This window comes from Physeter macrocephalus, chromosome 6 (assembly GCF_002837175.3).
Source record: "Physeter macrocephalus isolate SW-GA chromosome 6, ASM283717v5, whole genome shotgun sequence".
NCBI lineage: Eukaryota > Metazoa > Chordata > Mammalia > Artiodactyla > Physeteridae > Physeter > Physeter macrocephalus.
The window spans coordinates 6856622-6877322 of NC_041219.1; the positions used below are offsets into that span (position 1 = coordinate 6856622).

Sequence of the window (20701 nt, forward strand, 5' to 3'; positions counted from 1 at the left end):
GAACCCGTGTCCCCTGCATCGGCAGGCGGACTCTCAACCACTGCGCCACCAGGGAAGCCCAATTTTACTCTTAATTAAACCACAAAGGTTCAAAAGAAGGCTAAAATTATAATCTAAAATAATATACTTTATTTCTTAGCAATATCAAAAACTATCTTACAAGACTTAGGAGGGTCAATAAAGTAACACCAATTATTTGGAGAAAGTATGGAGAATAAATGGCAGGTTATATAAATAACTTTAAAATATATGCTTTAGTTTGGGCACACTAATGGGAAAACAGGGGGAAGAGGTATAAGTTAAAGGAGAAGACCTTTAAGCTAGACGTTAGGGAAGGGAACCACTACGGACATCTGTCTCTGTGTCGGCCCAGCCTCCAGTACTGCGTGTTCTGGTACCAGCACTTTGTTCTCCTTTTGGCGAATTACCACTTGCCCACTTCCCATTTCATAAATTTATTTCCATCTGTTTTTCATGAGGTAACTTTTAGAATAGTTGACTGGTTTTCACCAAATTTGACATAATAATAAATGTTATCAAGATACAATCCTAGTAAAGTCCAGGGTCCATCTTGAAACAACAAAAAGCTGTTGATAATTAAAAAAACCATATGTGGGCTTCCCTGGTGGCGCAGTGGTTGAGAGTCCGCCTGCCAATGCAGGGGACACGGGTTCATGCCCCGGTCTGGGAGGATCCCACATGCCGCGGAGCGGCTGGGCCCGTGAGCCACGGCCGCTGAGCCTGCGTGTCCGGAGCCTGTGCTCCGCAACGGGAGAGGTCACAACAGTGAGAGGCCCGCATACCGCAAAAAAAAACAAAAAAACAAAACAAAACAAAAACAAAAACAAACAAACAAAAAAAACCATGTCATTCCTAGCACACGTGAGACTGATGAGACTAATTGAATCCATCTATGTTTCAAGGTAGAGGACTGAGTGAATAAGTTCTCCTGTTCCCTGAGCTAGTAATTAGAAGTGATATTTTCTCCACTGTGTGACTGTTTGCTGAAAATATGCTAACGATGTCACTTCATTTCTGTTAAGTATCGGCTCAGTCAAGCCTCAAGTATGAGGAAGTTAACCATTTTCAATACATATTTAATTTATCAGCCAAGTCAGAACCAGGAAGTAAAACCCAACTTCCACTTGCTCTATGACTTTACAAAGGACAGCTGCTTAGGCAGAAAGGACAGCTCATCCCTTACCTGCAGTGGACAACCACAGGCCCTCGGCCCACGGATGCAAGTCTGTCTTCTTCCACATCCAGCATGAGCTGTAGAAGGGGCTGGGCACTGGCTGGAGTCTTGTGATCGGGCCATGAGGTGTACCAGTAATGCTTCACATGTTGCGTATGACTTCCTTGCTGAAAATAGCAACAGCCACCAGATGCTTCATTGTCCTGTGGAACTAAAAGTCACCCAAACCACAATACTGAATGCCTTCTATCACTCCCATCTTGCTGGCAACTTATTTCTAGGTGGAAGAAAAATCTAGGAGATTTTTGAAGAATACTCTTTCACCCTGAGAAAACTTTACTGTAACTATGCTGATGCCAAGGTTTGATAGTCTTGTTCTGTTAAATGATAAATATGTATTTAGTATATATGTTTAAGATATATTTAATATAGAAAACATACATATGCTAAACATATGTTTGTAATTTGTTATAATAAACATAATGGATGTTAGATGAAGATATAGCCAAGAAAGAATCGGGATATAGTGCGTTTCCTGCTCTTTGAACATTCCTGAGAGGTTATTATAAACATATTGACCAGTATAAGAACGCTTAATTTTATAGTCAGTCTCTCTAATAATTCTACACTCATCCCAAATTCCAGTTTTTCACAGCAGTGAGGAGTCCCTGTAGTAAAGGAGCGAAAAGGGGTCACTAGATTAGAAATGCTTTGAGTGAGGGTCCATGCACATCACGTCAAAACCCAGTGGGGGGCCTGGTGTGGACGAGGCACTTGAGAACACCGTGTTGAAGAACAGGTCTCAGTAAGTGCCTTCCTATCGTGAATTTCCCATTAAAACCCTCAGCGCGGCTCTGCGTCTACCCTCTTCCTCTCTGCGGTGATTCTGTCCCAGTAATGAGGCTCTAGATAGAACTGGAATCTTTGCGATGATTGCTCTCCAGAAGTAAAAACAATACCATGGCAACATTCCTCAGCATCTGCTGCCCCAAATTTAAATAACTTTTCTATGACATAATGTGGTCCGGGAAAGTCCCCATAAATGACTGTGACTCCAGGTTTTGGGAGATCTCATCAACACTTCAGGCTTTTCTTGCCTCCCACAAGCGCAGATTTTCCCTTTCACAGTTTCCAGGCCTTACTTAAATCTGCTTAGACCAAAGGGACATTAAAAAAAGAAATCATGGTACAGTCGCCAGCACAAGCCTTTAGTTAAAGGCATTCAAAAGGTTAAATCAGAGACATCATATTTATGCAAAGTAGAAGACCTGAGCCTCCCACTTAGTGAATTTCCTTAATGGCTGCTTATATTAATTTAATTATTCCACATACTAATAGTAGCCGACAACAAAGAAATCCATAAGGGAGTGATTATAATTTCTCCTTGATCTTGACATTATTTAATTTATTTAAATTGAATCTGTAGCACTTATTAGGATAAATAATTTCAAAGTAGAAATGTAATTCTCCAACATCGTCTACTTTGTAGATAGCTACAGCTCCACAGTTTTACCTTTAAGACAAGGTTTCGAACGGTGTAGTTATCACATTCATTTACATTGATAACCAGAACCTCGACCTTCCCATATATTCCTCTCTTTTCTGGCCAGTAAAGCACACATTTCTGGAGGAGGGGAAAGAAGAACAAATATTAAAGAAGCAAATATTAATGGTTATCATTGGCTTTGGAGTATTTTTTATTCAAGCATCTGAAAATTTTCTATTTAGTTAATATAAAAAAATCAAGTATCAATTTTTACAGTTCTGTAAATGAGCTAAAACCACTGAACCATACATTTTATTTTATTTTATTTATTTATTTATTTATTTTTAACATCTTTATTGGAGTATAACTGTTTTACAGTAGTGTGTTATGAACCATACATTTTAAATGGGTAAGCTTTATAGTATGTATAGTGTAGTATAAATTATATCTCAATGCTTTTTAAATAAAATATCAATTTTTACATATGTCTGCCCAACACTGTTGCTATTAATCCCACACCAAAAAAAATAATTAAGGCAAAATTTTCCAAATCCCTGTAGAGAGATTAAGGACTAATTAAGAACTGAATTAAGAATTAGGAAACTAAGATCCAAATATTAGAGTTTATCCTGTGATGACTAGGATTAAAACAAATGTTTTCCCACAGTGATTGAGGCAAGGTACATTTCCTGCTTCATCAAGAAAAGTCTCAAAAAAAAAAAAAAGAAAAGTCTCTAATTAGAGTGTCTGTAATGTGTTAGGTGCCACAGAATCCAGTTTCCCTTGTATGTAAAGCAGATGTAATGACCATTAATACACCTAAGGTATTATATTTTCTAGGACCAATGACCCTTTCACCTATGGGATCCATTGAAATAAATGTATAGCAAAATTATTTTAAAAATTTTTATGATGGATCCTCTTTGAAGGGTTCAATAGCAGTAATAATAATTACATGGCGAGCTAGAAAATATAATGTGGTGGTTAAGGTGCAAGCTTTGGAGTCAGAGAGGCTGGGGCCAAATTTTGGTGCTACCATTTATCTGAATCCATAAGCAGGATACTTATTCTCTCTGGACTCAGTTTCCTCAAGATTTAATACATGGAAAGCACTTAAGACAAAGCCAGGCATACAGTAGGCGTTCAAAACATGATATTATTATTACTATTATTGTTGTTTTACAACTACTCGGTTATGGAATGGGTTTTTGATCTAAAGTGATTAGATCATTACTTAAATATGCATTAGATCATGCATTAAATATTATATTATTTTTGTGATATCCAAGCTACATTATTTAAGAAACTACAAAATGAGACTCAAGCATACATACAAGCTCAAGCTCATATTATTTATTATTTTGCCTTTTAAACAACTGCAAAAGAACTATTAATTTCTTGCCACATATTTTAACGACTAAGAATGTAAAGTGTGAAAGTTGACATTTTATTTTCAGTGCCCAGGGAAGCAATTTAATTTTAGAAATATTGTTTGAATAGAATTCATGATTTCCTTCAAACACACATGCATATTTATAGAGAAATTCTTTCACTTCTTGCCTTCAATAGGGACTTTGTAGTCCTTAGGACACTGTTTCTTTACATCTATGTCAAAGGCACGTGACCACACTTGAAAAAAATTAAGTACTTATAGATTTAAAAGAGTAGCAGCAAAAACATTACAGAATTACAGAACTAAAGGAAAAGACACATAAAGTATCAGAAACACACCTCCGGGGCTCTATCATGCTAAGTACCAAATACTCTATGTGACAGAGCCACAAGGAAGTCACTTCACCTAGTGGAATCAGTGTTTTTCATCCACTACAATAAAAACACATTTGCATCCTCTACGTTCTGGTCCTTTTCCAAACAAAGTAAATCATTTTCACCTCTATTTACATGCCACCCCACCCCCAAGACTGTCAAGCAATCAGGCTAAAGGCTTACTCTGGCTAATATAACATTAACATTAAAAAAAGAAACCTTTACCACAGGGAACTATACTCAAAATCTTGTAATAACCTATAACGGAAAAGAATCTAAAAACGAATTATACATACATATATATATATATGTATGTATAACTGAATCACTTTGCTGTACACCTGAAAACACAGCATTGTGAATCAACTATATTTAAATAATTTTTTTTAAAAGCAATCTTTTAAAAATACAGCAATTTCGTTCCCTCCTCATTTACGAGTTGCCAAATGTCTCAAATTCCCCCAGTTTGTTAAAGATAATCATACTAACCAATTTGCCTGGTTTCTTTCAATGGAGCATCAATTATTTCGCTGCAAGACCCGAGCTATTTTGTGTCTTAAAACCCATGCCTCCTGGATGAATCCAAGAAGAGTGACAAAGAATCTTGAAAAAGGTACTGAACAAAGAAAGAGGCATTCAGTGGCCCAGCAGTCTGGGATACGTGCCCCCATTGTCCAAGATCAGGCCTGAGGAGCAGGCCCCTCTTGGGGAAGGTGGCTCTTGAAACCCGTAGGAAAAGCTGCGAGGCAGGAGCTCTCAGCCTGCACCCTGACTCTTAACAATACAATCCAGGCTTGTGCACCTACTTGATAAATGGAAGCGCTGCTTGCTTCTCTCCCAAGCTTGCCGGGGCCCTCTTGAATGTTTTTCTTGACTCTTTACCAAAAATGAAATTGGCAGCCGGCTCTCCCAGTAGACAATGCAATGTGACTTGTTCATTCAAACAACCCTTAATTAGCATCCCATCTCCTTTCTGAGATACAATAGCTTATTTCTACACACCGAATACATTTTTTCCCCCTTTTAGGAGAACGTAGAAAAAGAGACCAGATAAGTGTGGGTGCTTTTGAATATGAAGTGAGGGAGAGCGGCAAATGTAGTTGTTTCTAAGAGCACAAGTTCATGTTCAAATTATTTTTGTGAAGAGCTTTTTAGGGTTTCTTTATTGTGGCGCTAACAGTGATATAAAAAAGGAAAATGCAAGGAAGGAAAATGCTCTCTTACAGATAATATTGTGAAACCACACTAATTGTAGGTAATTTGAAATAGCACGCTATCTAGCAGAATGCAACCCCAAATCATCACTATTCTTCTGCTAGATGGGCTGATTCTGGATTCAGTAAAATTATCTAGTAATTCCAAGAATTCATAATTTGGAGGACAAAGGTTTCCAGAAGGTCATGTGTCTCTTGTGCAAACAAGTAATTAGTGAACCCTAACTGTAAAGATTCTGGACATCAACCAATTTTTCATAATCAGTGGTTTACAGCAAAAGTAGAACACAATGCAAAGCAATGCAAACTGATATTTTTATAATCTTTTTTTTTCTTTGACCATCCTTCTCACCCCCACCACATTAGGACTATTTGTGTATAAAGAAGGAACAGGTCTAGCTAGTATTTTAGTTGCCTGAAAAAAACAATCTATTTTTAAGTTACTTTGTTTTTAAATTCTATGCACTTAAAATCAAAGAGATTTTGCTCTATGAGCTAAAGACTATCATCACATAGAAAGTGGCTCTAAATAAACAAAAAGAAGATAGTTGCATTTGGGTTACATTTGCATATAAGACAGAATGGGTCAGATTGTCTAAAATTATTATGGTTTTAGTTACTCTAATTCTTAGTGTTCCAATTAAATATTGGTAACATAGGTGCAGCAATTTAATATTAAAAGCACCTTCACCAACCTTGTATCACTGAATCCCTTCCATGATCATTTGTGTTAGGTAGAGCAGAGAGTAGATATTATTGTTATTATTATTATTTTTATCATTTTACAGCTGAGAAAACTGAAGCTCAGGTGTTTTCATAAGGTTCTCTGGGAACATCCTCTTGGGGCTAGGACCCTCTGAGCAAATATCACTTTATACATTCAAGTTTCTGTCTTTGATTTCTGCACTAATAACCAACACTTCTTTCTACAGCAATAACCAATGCCCTCCCTTCCCTCTATGAAATATGCTGATGCTCGTGGAACACTGAATGCCCTCTGCCCACTCTCTTACTAAGTCCAGCAAGTCTGTCACTATCTGCTGAGCTGTATGTTCAACAAGTGGTATTTATATCCGAACCTCTTAATGACAGTTTTACTTGTTATTAGAGCCCAGTAATTTAATGAAACTTTACATAAATCAGTGAAACATGAGGGTGGAAAGAAAAAAAAGAATCGTTCTATGAAATAATTGCATAAGTTAATTAGGTTTTCGCTGGGGTAAAAAAGTAAATCAGTAAAGAAAACTGTGGTCAAATGAGGTACAGGTGAGACCATTATAAAAGGGCAAAGTTTGGAAATATAGACAGGATTCTGCATTCATATTGCTTTACAAATTTTTCTATGTTCTCTCACATTTCAAAGAAACTGAAATGGGACATTTCAGTGATGTATAAAGGGCATGATTTACACAAACTATATGACCAAGAGCCAATGTTAAAAATAAAAAAAGACAGTCCCAAAATAAAATAATGAACAAATTTGAATATGAACAAATGTACCTGTTTTAAGACAAAGTAAAACATTAGAGTTTTTTTGTGTGTTTGAGTCTCCACTCTGATTTTTTTTTTTTTTTTGGATTAACTGTGTCAAATAAGAAGGCTTCTAACTATAGTTAGAAGTAAAGCAGGCTACAGCAATTGAATAGAACCTAGAAGATTAAAAATTAAAGTGCCAAGTTATATTTGGAATGTAAGCATGTTTGAAAGGACAGGTGAGTAATTTTTCTTAGGGGCTGTCAGCCTCTGAATTTCTGGCTACTCTTAATTGCTTGGGTAGCATAACTGTCAAGCCCCTGGTCTTTCAGGAAATGAGCTTAGGCTGCTGGGCAGTGCTGGGCAGTGCTAGGTCAGGCTGCTTCTCTAGATACCAAATATCTAATTCTGGTCCTCCAGGACAGCTGAATACCAGTCAGTGGGCCTCCACTGTCTTCCAAACTACCCTCCCTGACCTTGTTTGTACAGACACTCTGATTATGGGACTTTGCTCATTTATTGTCATTCTTGGTACAAAATGTGAATCCTCTTGTCCACCCCACACTTCACAGACTGACCTCTAACTTGAGCATGACTCCCCCATCACAGTTCCAATCCACACTTTCAAACTGTCCACTACTTTGTTTTGTTTGTTTGTTTGTTTTGCTTATTTTTGGCCGTGTCGGGTCTTAGTTGCGGCATGCTGGATCTTCGTTGAGGTACGCGTGATCTTTCGCTGCGGGGCACGGACACTTCCTTGGGGGTGCGCGGGCTTCTCTCTAGTTGTGGCCTGCAAGCTCAGTAGTTTTCTCTTCTTTAGTTGTGGTATGTGGGTTCCAGAGCGCGTGGGCTCTGTAGTTTGCGGCACACGGGCTCTAGTTGAGGCGTGCAAGCTCAGTAGTTGTGGCTCGTGAGCTTAGTTGCCCCGCAGCATGTAAGATCTTAGTTCCCTGACCAGGAATCGAACCCACGTTCCCTGCATTGTAAGGAGGATTCTTTACCCCGGACCACCAGGGAGGTCCCCTTGTCCACTACTTTGAATGAGCAGATTTGACACTTTTTTTTTTTCTTTAAACCAAATCAAAATGCCTTGTTCATCTCCTCTTTCCTTCCTAGAGAGAACGGTTAGAGATTTTAATCTGGACTGCAAGCAATCCCGCACACTTTTCTCTGGCCACAATCACTGCTTGGACTGGAACTTTCTCCCTTCCCACCCTAAGTAGGGAGAAGATTTGAGGAGGGTGTATATAGTGGTGAGAAGGTGGAGGAGAAGTTGGGAGTCAGGTTGCTAGCCGTTTGGCCTTGGGCAGGTTGCTTAACCTCCCTGTGTCTCAGTGTCCTCTTTTAGTGGGATTTACAGATATGTTTATTGTAAAGATTGCTTTCTAAGCATATTGTTAGTGCTCAATAAATATTAGTTATTTGGAAGATCAAACAGCCCAGCTTCTTGACTTTCTATGTATATTTGATGAACTTTCTAGATTATCTAACTTAAACTCTAATTTCTTAGCTAACTTTAAATAGTTGAGAAGATGTATTTTCATTTCACTCATTTAGAACATAACAGAATAATTAACATTTAATTACCAGTGTTTTTATCAGAAGAATTTATTTTCTCTTCAAATGTACAGCTTAAAAAGGTCTACTTTATTTTTAAGTATAAGTTACTTATATATTGAATAGCCAATCATTCCCAACTGAATACCCATCAGATTTTATAATGAAACTTAAGGTCAACATGGGATATAATTTATATTGCAAAAAAAAACACCCCGCCTTTTTCGGATATATTTAATTAAGTAAAGATATCTATAGTAGCTGTGACTTGACTTAATGAAGTCATTGCTTATCTTCTTTTGTATTCATAAAATTCTTATAGGCTGCCATTTATAAATTTTAAAATGACCTCCTTATCTCATTGCAAACTGTCTTCCATCTCTCTTACTCTACCATATGTTTGTTTTCTCCACCCCCCATAGCACCTAACACTTTGTACCTGTATACAATATTTTAAAATTTTGTTTCTTGTTTATTGTGTGTCCCCTTTCAGATTGTAACTCCATGAAAGGAGGGATCTTTGTCTGTTTTGTCAATAAAGATATAATCCAAGCACCTACACTGGTGCTTGATGGTTGATAGTTGATAAATATCTGTCAAATGAATGAATGTGCACAAATACAGCATTGGTTGTTTTATAAAGAGGAATGTACTGAATGTCTTCAAGGTTAGCTTGAGAATTCCAGATGCTAAAGATGTGGTACAGTTAGATATATTTCTGGAAAACACGTTTTTTCAAAAGTCCACATCATTTAGCCAGGTCATTTCACACCTAAAAATATACATTAATTAAATAATCAAAGATGTGGATAAAAAGATTGGAAATGACTTAAATATCTCTTAATAAGGAAATGATTACATACGTTTTAGCATCCACCAATGAAATTCTAGCAGTCATTTAAAATCATGTTTTTGATGAGTTACTAATGACATGGAGAGCACTCATAATATAATGTTAAAAGCAGAATATACAATGAATACAGGACACTCTTTTATTCTCTATATTCGTCAGCAAAATTTAACATTCCAGTCCTATCTCCCTTCACTCCCTACTATGCCAAGACAACGTCAAACGGCTCAACTCACGCGTGCTATGTGGTGTCTTGTCTGCCTCTGTGTGTTGTCGCTTTGCCTGGTTTATGTTCCCTTGTGCACTTACTTACTCTGCAGCCCCTACTGAAAAACTGTAAGGCACCATATGAGCTGTATGGACAAAGAAATGTAATTAAAATAAATCCTTTCCATAATTTTACCAGAGAGAGAAAGGAAGGGAATGAAAACAGAGAATACTTAAAATACGATTTATTTATTTCACTTTCTGAGGTCAAACTGCTTGCAAAGTGTGAATAGGTCAATGGGCAAAATGGGGTTTGTAAGTATTTAAGTCACATAGCTGAACTCAGATGAAAGATGTAAATATTAAGAAAGAATACGGCTGTGTTAAATACTTGAGAGAAGTATTTTGTTAGGCCAAATCACCAAGTAATTCCCTCACTTTCTGAAAGATAAATTCAGTGTCTTACTGCTCCCTGAAGCCAACAGTGGGTCCCTTGTCTTCTAATGTCTTGTATCTTTATTTGGCCCGTTTATTATGTTGGGGCAGTGATTTAAGTACATGAGCTTTGGAATCAAATAAACCTGTACTAAAATTTGGACTCTATCACTCACTTACTTTGAGGCTGTAGGCAAATGGTTTAAGCTCTGAGCCTCAAGTTTCTCATCCATAAAATAGGTATAGTAAATCGTGCTTTATAGAGTTAGAGTGAAAATGCACAGAATTAACGTATGAACTGTGCTTACTACGTATATTTAATAAGTGGCAGGCAGTAGAAAATATCTTCCACAGTATGTATACTATGACCAACATTCATACTACTTCTCTTCTTTCCTAGGAGAAAGTCTGAGCTAGTCTGAAAACTTTGGAAATATGCAAATGCTTCTTGTCCTGCTTAGGTTGATCTAACTCCAGCTTTGCAGATTTTGGCCACTGTGTCTTCTCTAGTCAAGCAATAGTTCACCTTAAAAGTTTGGACACTGTGTTTCCAATGTTTTATTTCTTTCAAAAGGAATTCCCTCCTTGAGATTTATCTAAATGAAGAAATCAAATTTACCAGCAATAAAAATCTCTTCTCCTTTCTTGCCATAGAAGATAACTGATTCTTCAGCTCTATTTTAAAATTTTTTGTTTATTCTCATTTTATAAAGTAACTATGAGAATATTGGGATTGTTGAATAAGAACTGGCAATTATTCACTTATTCCTTTATTTATGTATTAGAAAATAGAAAGGTTCATGAAAATATAAAGCCTGGGAATTTCTAAAGATAACTCCACCTTCACATATTTTTGGAGGAAATGATTTTTGTCTGTTCCAAACAATGACGCTTAACACAATTGAAAGTTGGCACATTTTTGGTAAACAGCATCTTCCTGGCAGTGTGAAGTCTACTGCCTATTTCTTTTGAGCCAGACTTCTCAGTATCATTTTGATCTGTAAAACATCAAAGTTTCCTCCATAGTATTGTATTTACATCTTTAGAGAATCTGGACGGAAAGGAATTTTTATTTTAATTTAATGGGTAATCAACAATAACAGAAGTCAAAATCTTTACTGCAATATTTGGAATTATGACTGGCCACGGGAAAGTACATGTAGCAAATTACACATAGAAAACACGTAACATAATCTATTTACTTTGATATTTCCAGAAGATATATGCCAGACATTTAAAAAGGCAAAAGGCTAAAAATGGTAAGAAAAAATAATACCTCTTCAATTTCTGAATTATGCAGCCAAAGAGAAAAATAAAAACCTCAATCACCCTTTATGTGGCCATTATTATTATTATTATTATTTTTTTTTTTTTTTGCTGTACGCGGGCCTCTCACTGTTGTGGCCTCTCCCGTTGCGGAGCACAGGCTCCGGACGCGCAGGCCCAGCGGCCATGGCTCACGGGCCCAGCCGCTCCGCGGCATGTGGGATCCTCCCGTACCGGGGCATGAACCCGCGTCCCCTGCATCGGCAGGCGGACTCTCAACCACTGCGCCACCAGGGAAGCCCTGTGGCCATTATTTCTAAAAAATTCTGGCTTTTCAGCAGATCTACTTGGCCCTCCTATGGAGAACATGAATTCTGAGAATGGTACCAACAGGTACCAACTCCAAGTATGATGCACTTGAAAAAGAACAAGATGGGCTCTATTCCTTTGCACATTCAGAATGGAGATGTCTGAGCATCATCAGTAAATCAACTCCGTGTCACTTTGAAATACATATTTCTCTCATACAGCAGTTCTTTTAGAATCACAACTTTGGTCTTGGGGACAGAAGGGAAGAATATAACTGTCTGTTGGGGTTTTGGCATATTTGCCAAGTGTTCATACTATCTTCGTTGGACTTCTTTAAAATATGTCACATCCTACTCAACTTCTAGGGAATTCTTTCTCACTAACCATCAATCTTGGCTTCTTCTGTCCTGATGAAACCCTGATTCAAGAACAAGTTAAAGCACTATTGGTGTATTTCTGACTTTTTGTCTAAGGAAACAAATATATCACAAAATCTGAGGATTGAAATGCTCAAGACACCAAAATTATAATTTATCTTACACATTTACTACAACCTATTTGCTAATCCTTGTGAGATATTGTTTCACATATGCTTTGCCAAGTATTAATCCTTAATAAATATGTAACAAGAAAGTAATGTTTTCTGTGGAAAATATAACTTGTTTCAAAACATTTACATACTTATATTTATGTAATTGCATACATCACAGTGCTTTTGCTATGTTGATTTTATAAGATTTTATTTTTAATAGAAGAAATAGAATTAATAAGGGTATGAATGTGCTTTGAGAAAACACATCGTGACAATCTATTCAGAAAATTGTAATTCAAACCAAAGTGGGCAGGAGTAGTACAGTCTATTCAGATCTAGAAATGTTGCTAAATCCTGAGTGAGTTCTGGGTTGTCTGTGATTTTCTCTCATTCCTTTGTGTGTATTATTCTACTGATTTTTGGCTATTGAGAAGCCAATTGTTAGTCACTCTGGTTGTTAAAATAGTCTCTGTAGTAGTGTTTTTCAGTTCCACAGATGTGTCTAGTTGTGGATTTATTTTTACTTATCCAGCCTAGGATTTACTGTGCTTTTCAAATCTGAGAGCTCAAGTCTTTCACCAGTTTTGGAAAATCTCTAGCCATTATTTCCTCAAATATTACTTCTTTTTTAATATTCTCCTTTTTCATCTTCTAAAATATCCATTAGACATATATTGGACATCTAAATACTGTCCTCTATATGTCTGAAATTCTCTTTCATATTTTTGGTCATTTTGAACTTCTAGGTAATTTCCTTAGTTCTATTTTTTAATCCAGGAATTATTTATTCAGCTGTGTCCAGCTTGCTAATAAACCTGTCTCATGACGTTTCTTTTTTTCATTTTAATGTCTCTATAATATTTATTTCTAGGACTCTTTGGTTTGTTTTTAAATCTTCCTAGTCTTTTTTGATAGTAACTTGTTCTTTTGCCAAGTTTTTAAATTTTATATTTTGTGTGCTTAATTATAAAAAAGCCTCTATTTTTAGTTTATATTATTTCAATTTCTTGTGGGTCTATTTCTACTATTTGTTGCCTCTTCTGCTTTTTACTTGTGTTGTTTATTTACATGTGTGTCTCAGAATTTTGACTTCTGAGCTTATGTTTGGCTGCGCCTTTTCTTTTGAAATTCTGTGTAGTGTATGCTGAGAGTACATGCATCCAGAAAGTTTTTGCCTTTGTTTTTGTAAAGTGCCACAAGAACGTTACCAATGCAGTATTACTTTTTATATTATTACTTAAATGAATTTAAACTAGTTTATAAATGATTTATATAAATAAAAGAATCACTAATGTATATTAATCACTTAACACTTGGTGTTTCCTGGGTTTTGAATTCTGAATACTCAAGAGTACCTCTTTATTGATCCCATGAGAAGGCCAGACTTCTCTGGATTCATTTCCTCTTATAATCCTATTTTGGTAGGTAGGTTTATTTTTGTGGTTCACCCTTTCACTGAAGGCCTAGCCCTTGAAGGTGTTCACTTCATGGAAGGTGTCAGTTCCAAGTCCTGGTTCCTACAAGTCCAAGGCTTTGTCTCCAGTTCTTATATTGTCATTAAAACACAAGTAACCTGTAATTCTCTGGTTTTATGCCTTTTATTCAGTTTTTGACTGATTTACCTTTTTCCTCCCAAGCTCTGCTATGCATGCTGTATCATATTTCACCCAGTATGGTTTTTCAGATTATCTAGTCTGCCATATTACATAAGTTCTATGTATGTATGTATGGGTGTATATATACAGAGAGTACACCTTTAAAACTTGAAGAATATTTTCCTACCTTGAAGGTAAATTGTCACAGATATTAAACAACTGTGCAGGAATTGTCAGTAGCTTATTATGTTGACAGATTGATAGTGGGTGAAACACCTGAGAATATTAGGGGTTATTTTTATTATGCCACCTCAGGCTTTCATATAAGATTCATAGAAATGCATTTATTTAGTAAGCATATAGTTAATGTAGTATAAAACTTCATCTACTGGCCAAAAAATGTACTTTTTTTTCCAGGATAAATTTCAGAAAAAGATCCTTTATCTATTGCAGCAAAAATGGAAGAAAACAACAAACTTTAAAAAACTTTAAATTGCTGTTTGTGAGCCTGAATTTTCTTGATTAGCAGCAGGGTTATAGTATAATCAAAGGTTATAACTCACCAAAGGAGTATAAAGGAAAGTTCAGTTTTCGTAAATTCTGATTGTCCTGGTGAGGCCCTGGTATAGTAATTTTGACAAGAAAATAATCACAAATGCTGACTAAAATCAGCCTGGAAATTATCTCAATAAGATGCCATGAGATGTTAAAAAAAAAAAAAAGATGCCATGAAATGTAAGCAGTGCCTAGGAAAGCACCCTTTGGGAATTACACAACTTTATTTTTACGATGCAAAATACAGAACGTATATTGTGTAAGCTAGATCCTTAGAAAAGATTACTAGTATGGATGCGGAATCTAATTTTGTCTCTTTCTTGAATTTCTTTTTATGAAAATATTGAGAAAGTTGCTTGGTTTTTGTTAACTTCAAATCCTTCTTCAAATCTCACTTTCTTAGTGAGGCTTCTCCCACCCACCCCGTGTAACACTGCAGCTTGCTCTTCTCTTCTTACTTCTTCTTACAGCTCAGACACTCAGTCCCCTTATGCTGCTCTACCTTTTTTTCCTACAGCATTTTCCCTTCTAATATGCTATATTTTTATGAAATTATGTTTGTTGTTTTCTGTCTGTATCTCCCCAACTAGAAAGTTAAAATCTACCAAGGGCAGGAATCTTTGTGTTTGTTTACTAATATATTGCCAGCAACTAAAATAGTATCTCACTTAGTAGGTGCTCAAAAATTGCTTGGGATGTAAATGAACAATTTTTTATTTCCCTGCCTATAAATCAGAGTGATAATTCATGGCCCCTCATGTCCTTACAGAGATACATGGGTACAAATGTGATCCGTGTATGCCAAGTACATTGATTTAACTGAAAGAAAGTCGTCTTTCATAGAACACCAATTACCATTTTTTGGAAGCATAAAGTGGCCTACCTTTAAATGTCTCAATGTTTCCATCTTAAATCTGTTATTAAGTATATGGCAATTTTCCTTAAACAATCTCTCTTCTATAGCAACAGAAAAAAATAATGTTCCGTACTTGGGTAAAGGTCATACCTCATTTTTCTCCTTGAGTTTTGTGATCATAACAATCACGGGACTGTCTTCCTGCCAAACCATCTGCCAGAAATCATTCACGGTGTTGATCATGGGGCCCTGCGTGGCGATGAACGCTTTCTCTTTGCCACTGTAGCCCTAGTTTGAGAAAGGAGACAAAAATGTTGGCTTTGAAGTTCATGCCTTGCACTGAAAGTTTAGGTGGAAGATCTTCAAAAAAAAATAGCTCTGATAATCCAAAAGCAACACAGACTTTTGCAGCTTGATTGATTCTAGCACCACAATTCTTGGGGTTGTTCTCCCAGCAAGACAGGCACAGCATACGGTACTGAGGTTTCTAAAGCTCAGTCTTCCCCAGAGCACCTCAGAGGGAGCACTATAGCCACAGACACACAGGAAAGGAAGACTTACTATAAATGACCCACTACCAAGGTTGATTATGACCAAGCAAGCAAAAAAAAAAAAAAAAAAAAAGCAACAAACTTGCTAGTAACCAACTCTGAGGAAAAAAATAAATAAAACTAACAATTCCAAATAGTAAATTGACATGCTCATCAGAAAGAAATTTAGATTTATTTACTTACCCTAATATAATTAGCATTAATGTAGGTGCTCAAAGAATTAGTTACATTTTTTGGTCTTAAACATACTCTGCTGAGGGGATCTAATGAAGAAAACAAGAAAGACTGTGTTAACCAGATTTACTCTTTTAAGTTTCTTAGAACACCAATAACCAGTACATAGCACACTTATATACTGACCATCTGGCATGTGTCAATGCTTTTTTGTTGGTGTGGCTGTGTATCTGTCTCTCTTTTTTTTTTTAACATCTTTATTGGAGTATAATTGCTTTACAGTGGTGTGTTAGTTTCTGCTGTATATTTGCAAACGAAGCAACTGACAAAGGATTAATCTCCAAAATATGTGTGTTTACTGAGGGACATTTGAGATCATCTTTACCCCTTGTCCTGGCACAGATCTCGTCCATAAGCCCAAGATGATGAGTTTCTACTTTACGCCATTTTTGGTGGGTTTCTGATTCTTGACCCCATTTCTCATTTACGCTCCTTTTCTTATTCTTTGCATTTGGAATTTGCACCATATCTCCCTACTCAAGTCTCTCTTCTGTCCTCCAACAGCAAACACTTGGTCCAGTCCAAATCTCCTCTCACTACTTGGAAGAAGCTGTCTTTAGTTACTATGTGTGGTTCACTGACATCTCAAATATCTGATATCAGATAGATTATTATAGTATTAAATTCTAAAATCACTTTCCATCAAGAAGAGTTGAAAGGTTCTTTGTGAACCACGGTAGTGATTTTTACCAACATTTATGTAAATAATCCCTTTATGATTTCTTTAACCCGGTTACACTCTGAGCCTCTTGAAGGCCAGGATGGGGATTTTTCATGATCTGTATAAGACCTGGTGTCTAGCACAGTGCTTATATACGTAATAGACATTCAGTAAATGTCTATTGCATTGATTTAAATGGCCCCTTCCATTTTTTAAGAAGTCAGTTCTATGCATTCCTCTCTAGCAATTGTTCTGTTGCTCTTCCTCTCCCGACAGGTAAAGGCTGAGTGTGTATTTTGCCCACCTCCTCATCTACACTTCAATCCTTCTTGCGTACACTCCAATCTATCCTAACCCTAGTCTTACGCAGACACTGCTCTTGCCGCTGGTGACACTTTTGCTACTAAACCCAATGAGCCCATGGTGGTATTTATTTTTTCATGTCCTCTGCGTAGAATTAAAAAACTGTAGACCATATATCTTTTTATGGAGTTTTCTCTTCCCTTGGATGCTGCATCACAGCATTCTGGGTTTTCTGCTACCTGTTTGATGGTTTCTTTTCAATCTTTTGCTTATTTCTTCTGCCTCCTTTAGTTATTGATTGATTGATTGATTGATTGGCTGTGCTGCACAGCATATGGGATCTTAGTTCCCCAACCAGGAATCGAACCCGTGCCCCCTACAGTGGAAGCGTGGAGTCCTAACCACTGGACTGCCAGGGAAGTCCCTCGTCTGCCTCCTCTAATGTTGCTGATTGTAGAATTCAACTTGACCCTCTTCTATGCTCACTTGACACTGCCTTCTTGGGTGATTGATTCATCCCCATGATTTTGTACCCATATCCTGGAGACTCCCCAATATATATCTTACACCAGACTACTCTCCTCACTTATAGACCACATTTTTAAATTTTTCATTTCCTTCTGGATATACTACAGCTTTGTGAAACTCCACATGATCATGTGCTCCTGATAGCCCTGTGTTATTCTATGTTGGGTGTGCTACCACAGCTCCTGAGTCCATGTTTGAAAACTAGTTGGACTTGACCCTCCATATTCATGTTCTGTCCGTTCGGTTTCCTGAAACTCGCTAGGATTTATCTTGCCTCCCTCTTCCCAAGTCTTTCTTCTTAGGCTAGGACCTGAGCATCCCATCTGGTCTAACTGCCGTCAATCTTGTTCTTTACCCATCCATCCTTCTCATACCTGGCAAGGCGGTCTTTGTAAAATAAAATCTGATCACATCATTCCCTTGCCTAAATGCCATCCATGGTTCCTAATTGTCCACAGCAGTATTTCCAAAACTGTTATCTGTAAATCATTTCTTTTATAACATACAGAATTAGTTCATATAACTTGTAAATTAGATCATCCTTTAAAAGGGGGTTCAGTAATCAAATAAATATGGAAAACACTGAATTCAACAAACTTGAACAACAATCTTTTCACTGCAGAATTTCTCAGGGTCTCTATTATGCTAATATACTCTGTGAATTTCCAAGAAGTTATTATTTATAAACTTATTTGTCCACTGCCTTCATTTTATTATGAATACTTATTGACAATTCGACAGTCCAGAGCCGCATTGCCCAATAGAACTTTCTGTGATAATGGAAATGTTCCTTATCTGTGTTGCCCAAAATTGTGACCACCAGCCATGTTGGCTGTTCAGCACTTGAAATGTAGCTAGTACAAACTGAGGAACTAAAGTTTTAATTTTATTTAATTTTCATTCATTTAAATTTACTTAGCCATGTGTAGCTAGTGGCTGCTCTCTGGACAGTACAGATCTAGGGGATGAAATCTCCTTAGTGGGTCCAACAAGTCTATCTTTTCCCACAGCCTCATCAATAATCACTTCTCTACGTGTACATGCTCTAGTCATATGGGCCCAAGGAAATCTCTCAAATACCCCACGTTCTTGCAGATTCTATGCTTTTGCATGTATTGTTTCCCTGCCGTCTCTGCATAGTAAAGTCTTCCTCATTTTTTAGAGCTCAGTTCAAGAAATACCTTCTTTCGGAAGCCCTCCCTTGTCTTCCTGGTGGAATTAGGCATTCCCTTCTTTGCTCAGGCTGCCTGAGTTTTATTTTAGTATTTAACATCTCGTATTTTAAGTGCTTAAATGTTTGCTTGCCCTCGATGGTTTGTGATGAGCCCCTTGAAAGCAAGGGCTGTCTTTAATTAACGTTTGTATCCTTTGTGATTTCTATTTGGTATGTGGCTCAGAGAGTGTTTAACATCAGAATTAATTTCGATTAGAAAGAGTTAAAGCAATGCTTTTTTTCAATTTTTTTCTTTTCAAAGCAAAGGGGAAAGGAAAACTTCCATTACTTTTCAGTATCCAATGATTTTTAAAAGTTTCCACAAACGCCCTAAACCACTCAGACTTGAAAAGAGGCCCACTTCCTTCAGTTTTTATAATGCCTACGATATATATGATTTACTGGGAACTCAACCCGAAAATTGCTTAGAAGCAGGTGTCCTGTCAAGCTTAATTAAGTTTATGTTGAAAATTGGTAATTTATAGTATTTCCAAGTATTAAGAGATTTCCAAATATTAAAACAAAAACAAAAAACAAGAATACAACATATGATGGAGTAGGGGAAAATAAATTTGGTTCCAACCAAAGCCTTTTTAGTGTTGTTTAGTGTAATAAAAATGTCAAGGATTAAAAAAACAAAATTTTGTCATCATCATTTGTTATTATTTTCATCTTTATTGTTATAAGTTTATTCATGTGATGCATTTTAAGTCTACATATTAGTCAAATTCACTATGATAACTTTTTTCAGAATTGGTATTTCTGAATTATATGTTAAGTGCTTAGCATACCATTTATGATTCATCTGGGCAGTATCAATAATAATTACAAACATTACATTAAGCACTGATCACTTTTCCTCTCTGTCTTCTGCTCTTCCCTTTTTATTCAGTATTTCCTTCTCTCCTTCCTTTGCTTTCTTCCTCTTTCATTCCTTTTTCCCCTCCCTTCCTCCTTAGGTCCCTTTCCTCCCTTCCTCCCTCCCTTCCTTCCCTTCCTCTCCTCTACCTTCTTCCCTCCTTCTTGCTTCTTTTTTCCTCTCAACAAATTATTGAACACATAAAGTTTTGGTGTATAGAACACATGAAATTTCCCCACTTTGATCTCTTTAAAATACCTTCTGGCAATCTTAAGTCTTCTTTTTAACAGACAAAATGATACCTGGATCCTGATATTTTGATTGGAATCATATCATATTTTGTCAAAGTTTATACTGGGTTGAAGATTTCCTCTCCGGGAGGAAATGTGTTTAAGGTTTGAAGTCAGAGAAGAAGCTATTAGATGAGGGAAAAGTGTATCCCTTCCAGTGATGGGCAAAGGTAGGAATGAGAGGAATAGGATAGTTTTCAGAGATGAATTTAAGATAAGCGCGAAATGGAAGGAAAGCAGGGACTGGCCACACCTTCAAGGTGATTGGGAATCATCTTCAAATTTGTTGGAAGAGAGAGAAGACTCTAGGCCTGCATTGTCCATTAATAGGATAGTTTTCAGAGATGAATTTAAGATAAGCGCGAAATGGAAGGAAAGCAGGGACTGGCCACACCTTCAAGGTGATTGGGAATCATCTTCAAATTTGTTGGAAGAGAGAGAAGACTCTAGGCCTGCATTGTCCATTACGGTAGCCACTAGCCACATGTAGGTAAATTTAAGTTAATTAAAATATAATAAAATTTAAAAGTCAGTTCCTTGAGTACACTAGCTATACTTCAAGTGCTCATTGCCACATGCAGCTAACAGCGATCACATTGGAGATACAGAATATTTCCATCATTGTAGAGAGTTTTAGTGGACGGTGCTGAATTTGGTAATGCAGCGATAGATTATGTGAAATTCACTTTTTTTTTTTTTTTTTTTGGTGGTAGGCGGGCCTCTCACTGTTGTGGCCTCTCCCGTTGCGGAGCACAGGCTCCGGAC

The 20701-nt window shown here is 36.8% G+C and overlaps 1 protein-coding gene across 3 annotated transcripts in view; it reads right to left on the reverse strand.

Moving 5' to 3' along the window:
• PTPRR (protein tyrosine phosphatase receptor type R) overlaps positions 1-20701 on the reverse strand; it is a 261921-nt gene that overhangs the window by 19623 nt on the left and 221597 nt on the right. For 2 of the 3 annotated variants that reach the window (XM_055085211.1, XM_028490395.2), the window contains 4 exons: positions 16032-16111; positions 15448-15585; positions 2709-2819; positions 1205-1362 (listed from right to left, as the gene is read on the reverse strand). In XM_055085211.1, coding sequence (XP_054941186.1) covers positions 1205-1362; positions 2709-2819; positions 15448-15585; positions 16032-16111 — 487 coding nt within the window. The remainder of the gene's footprint in view (positions 1-1204; positions 1363-2708; positions 2820-15447; positions 15586-16031; positions 16112-20701) is intronic. The other variant, XM_055085212.1, reaches the window with a different exon arrangement.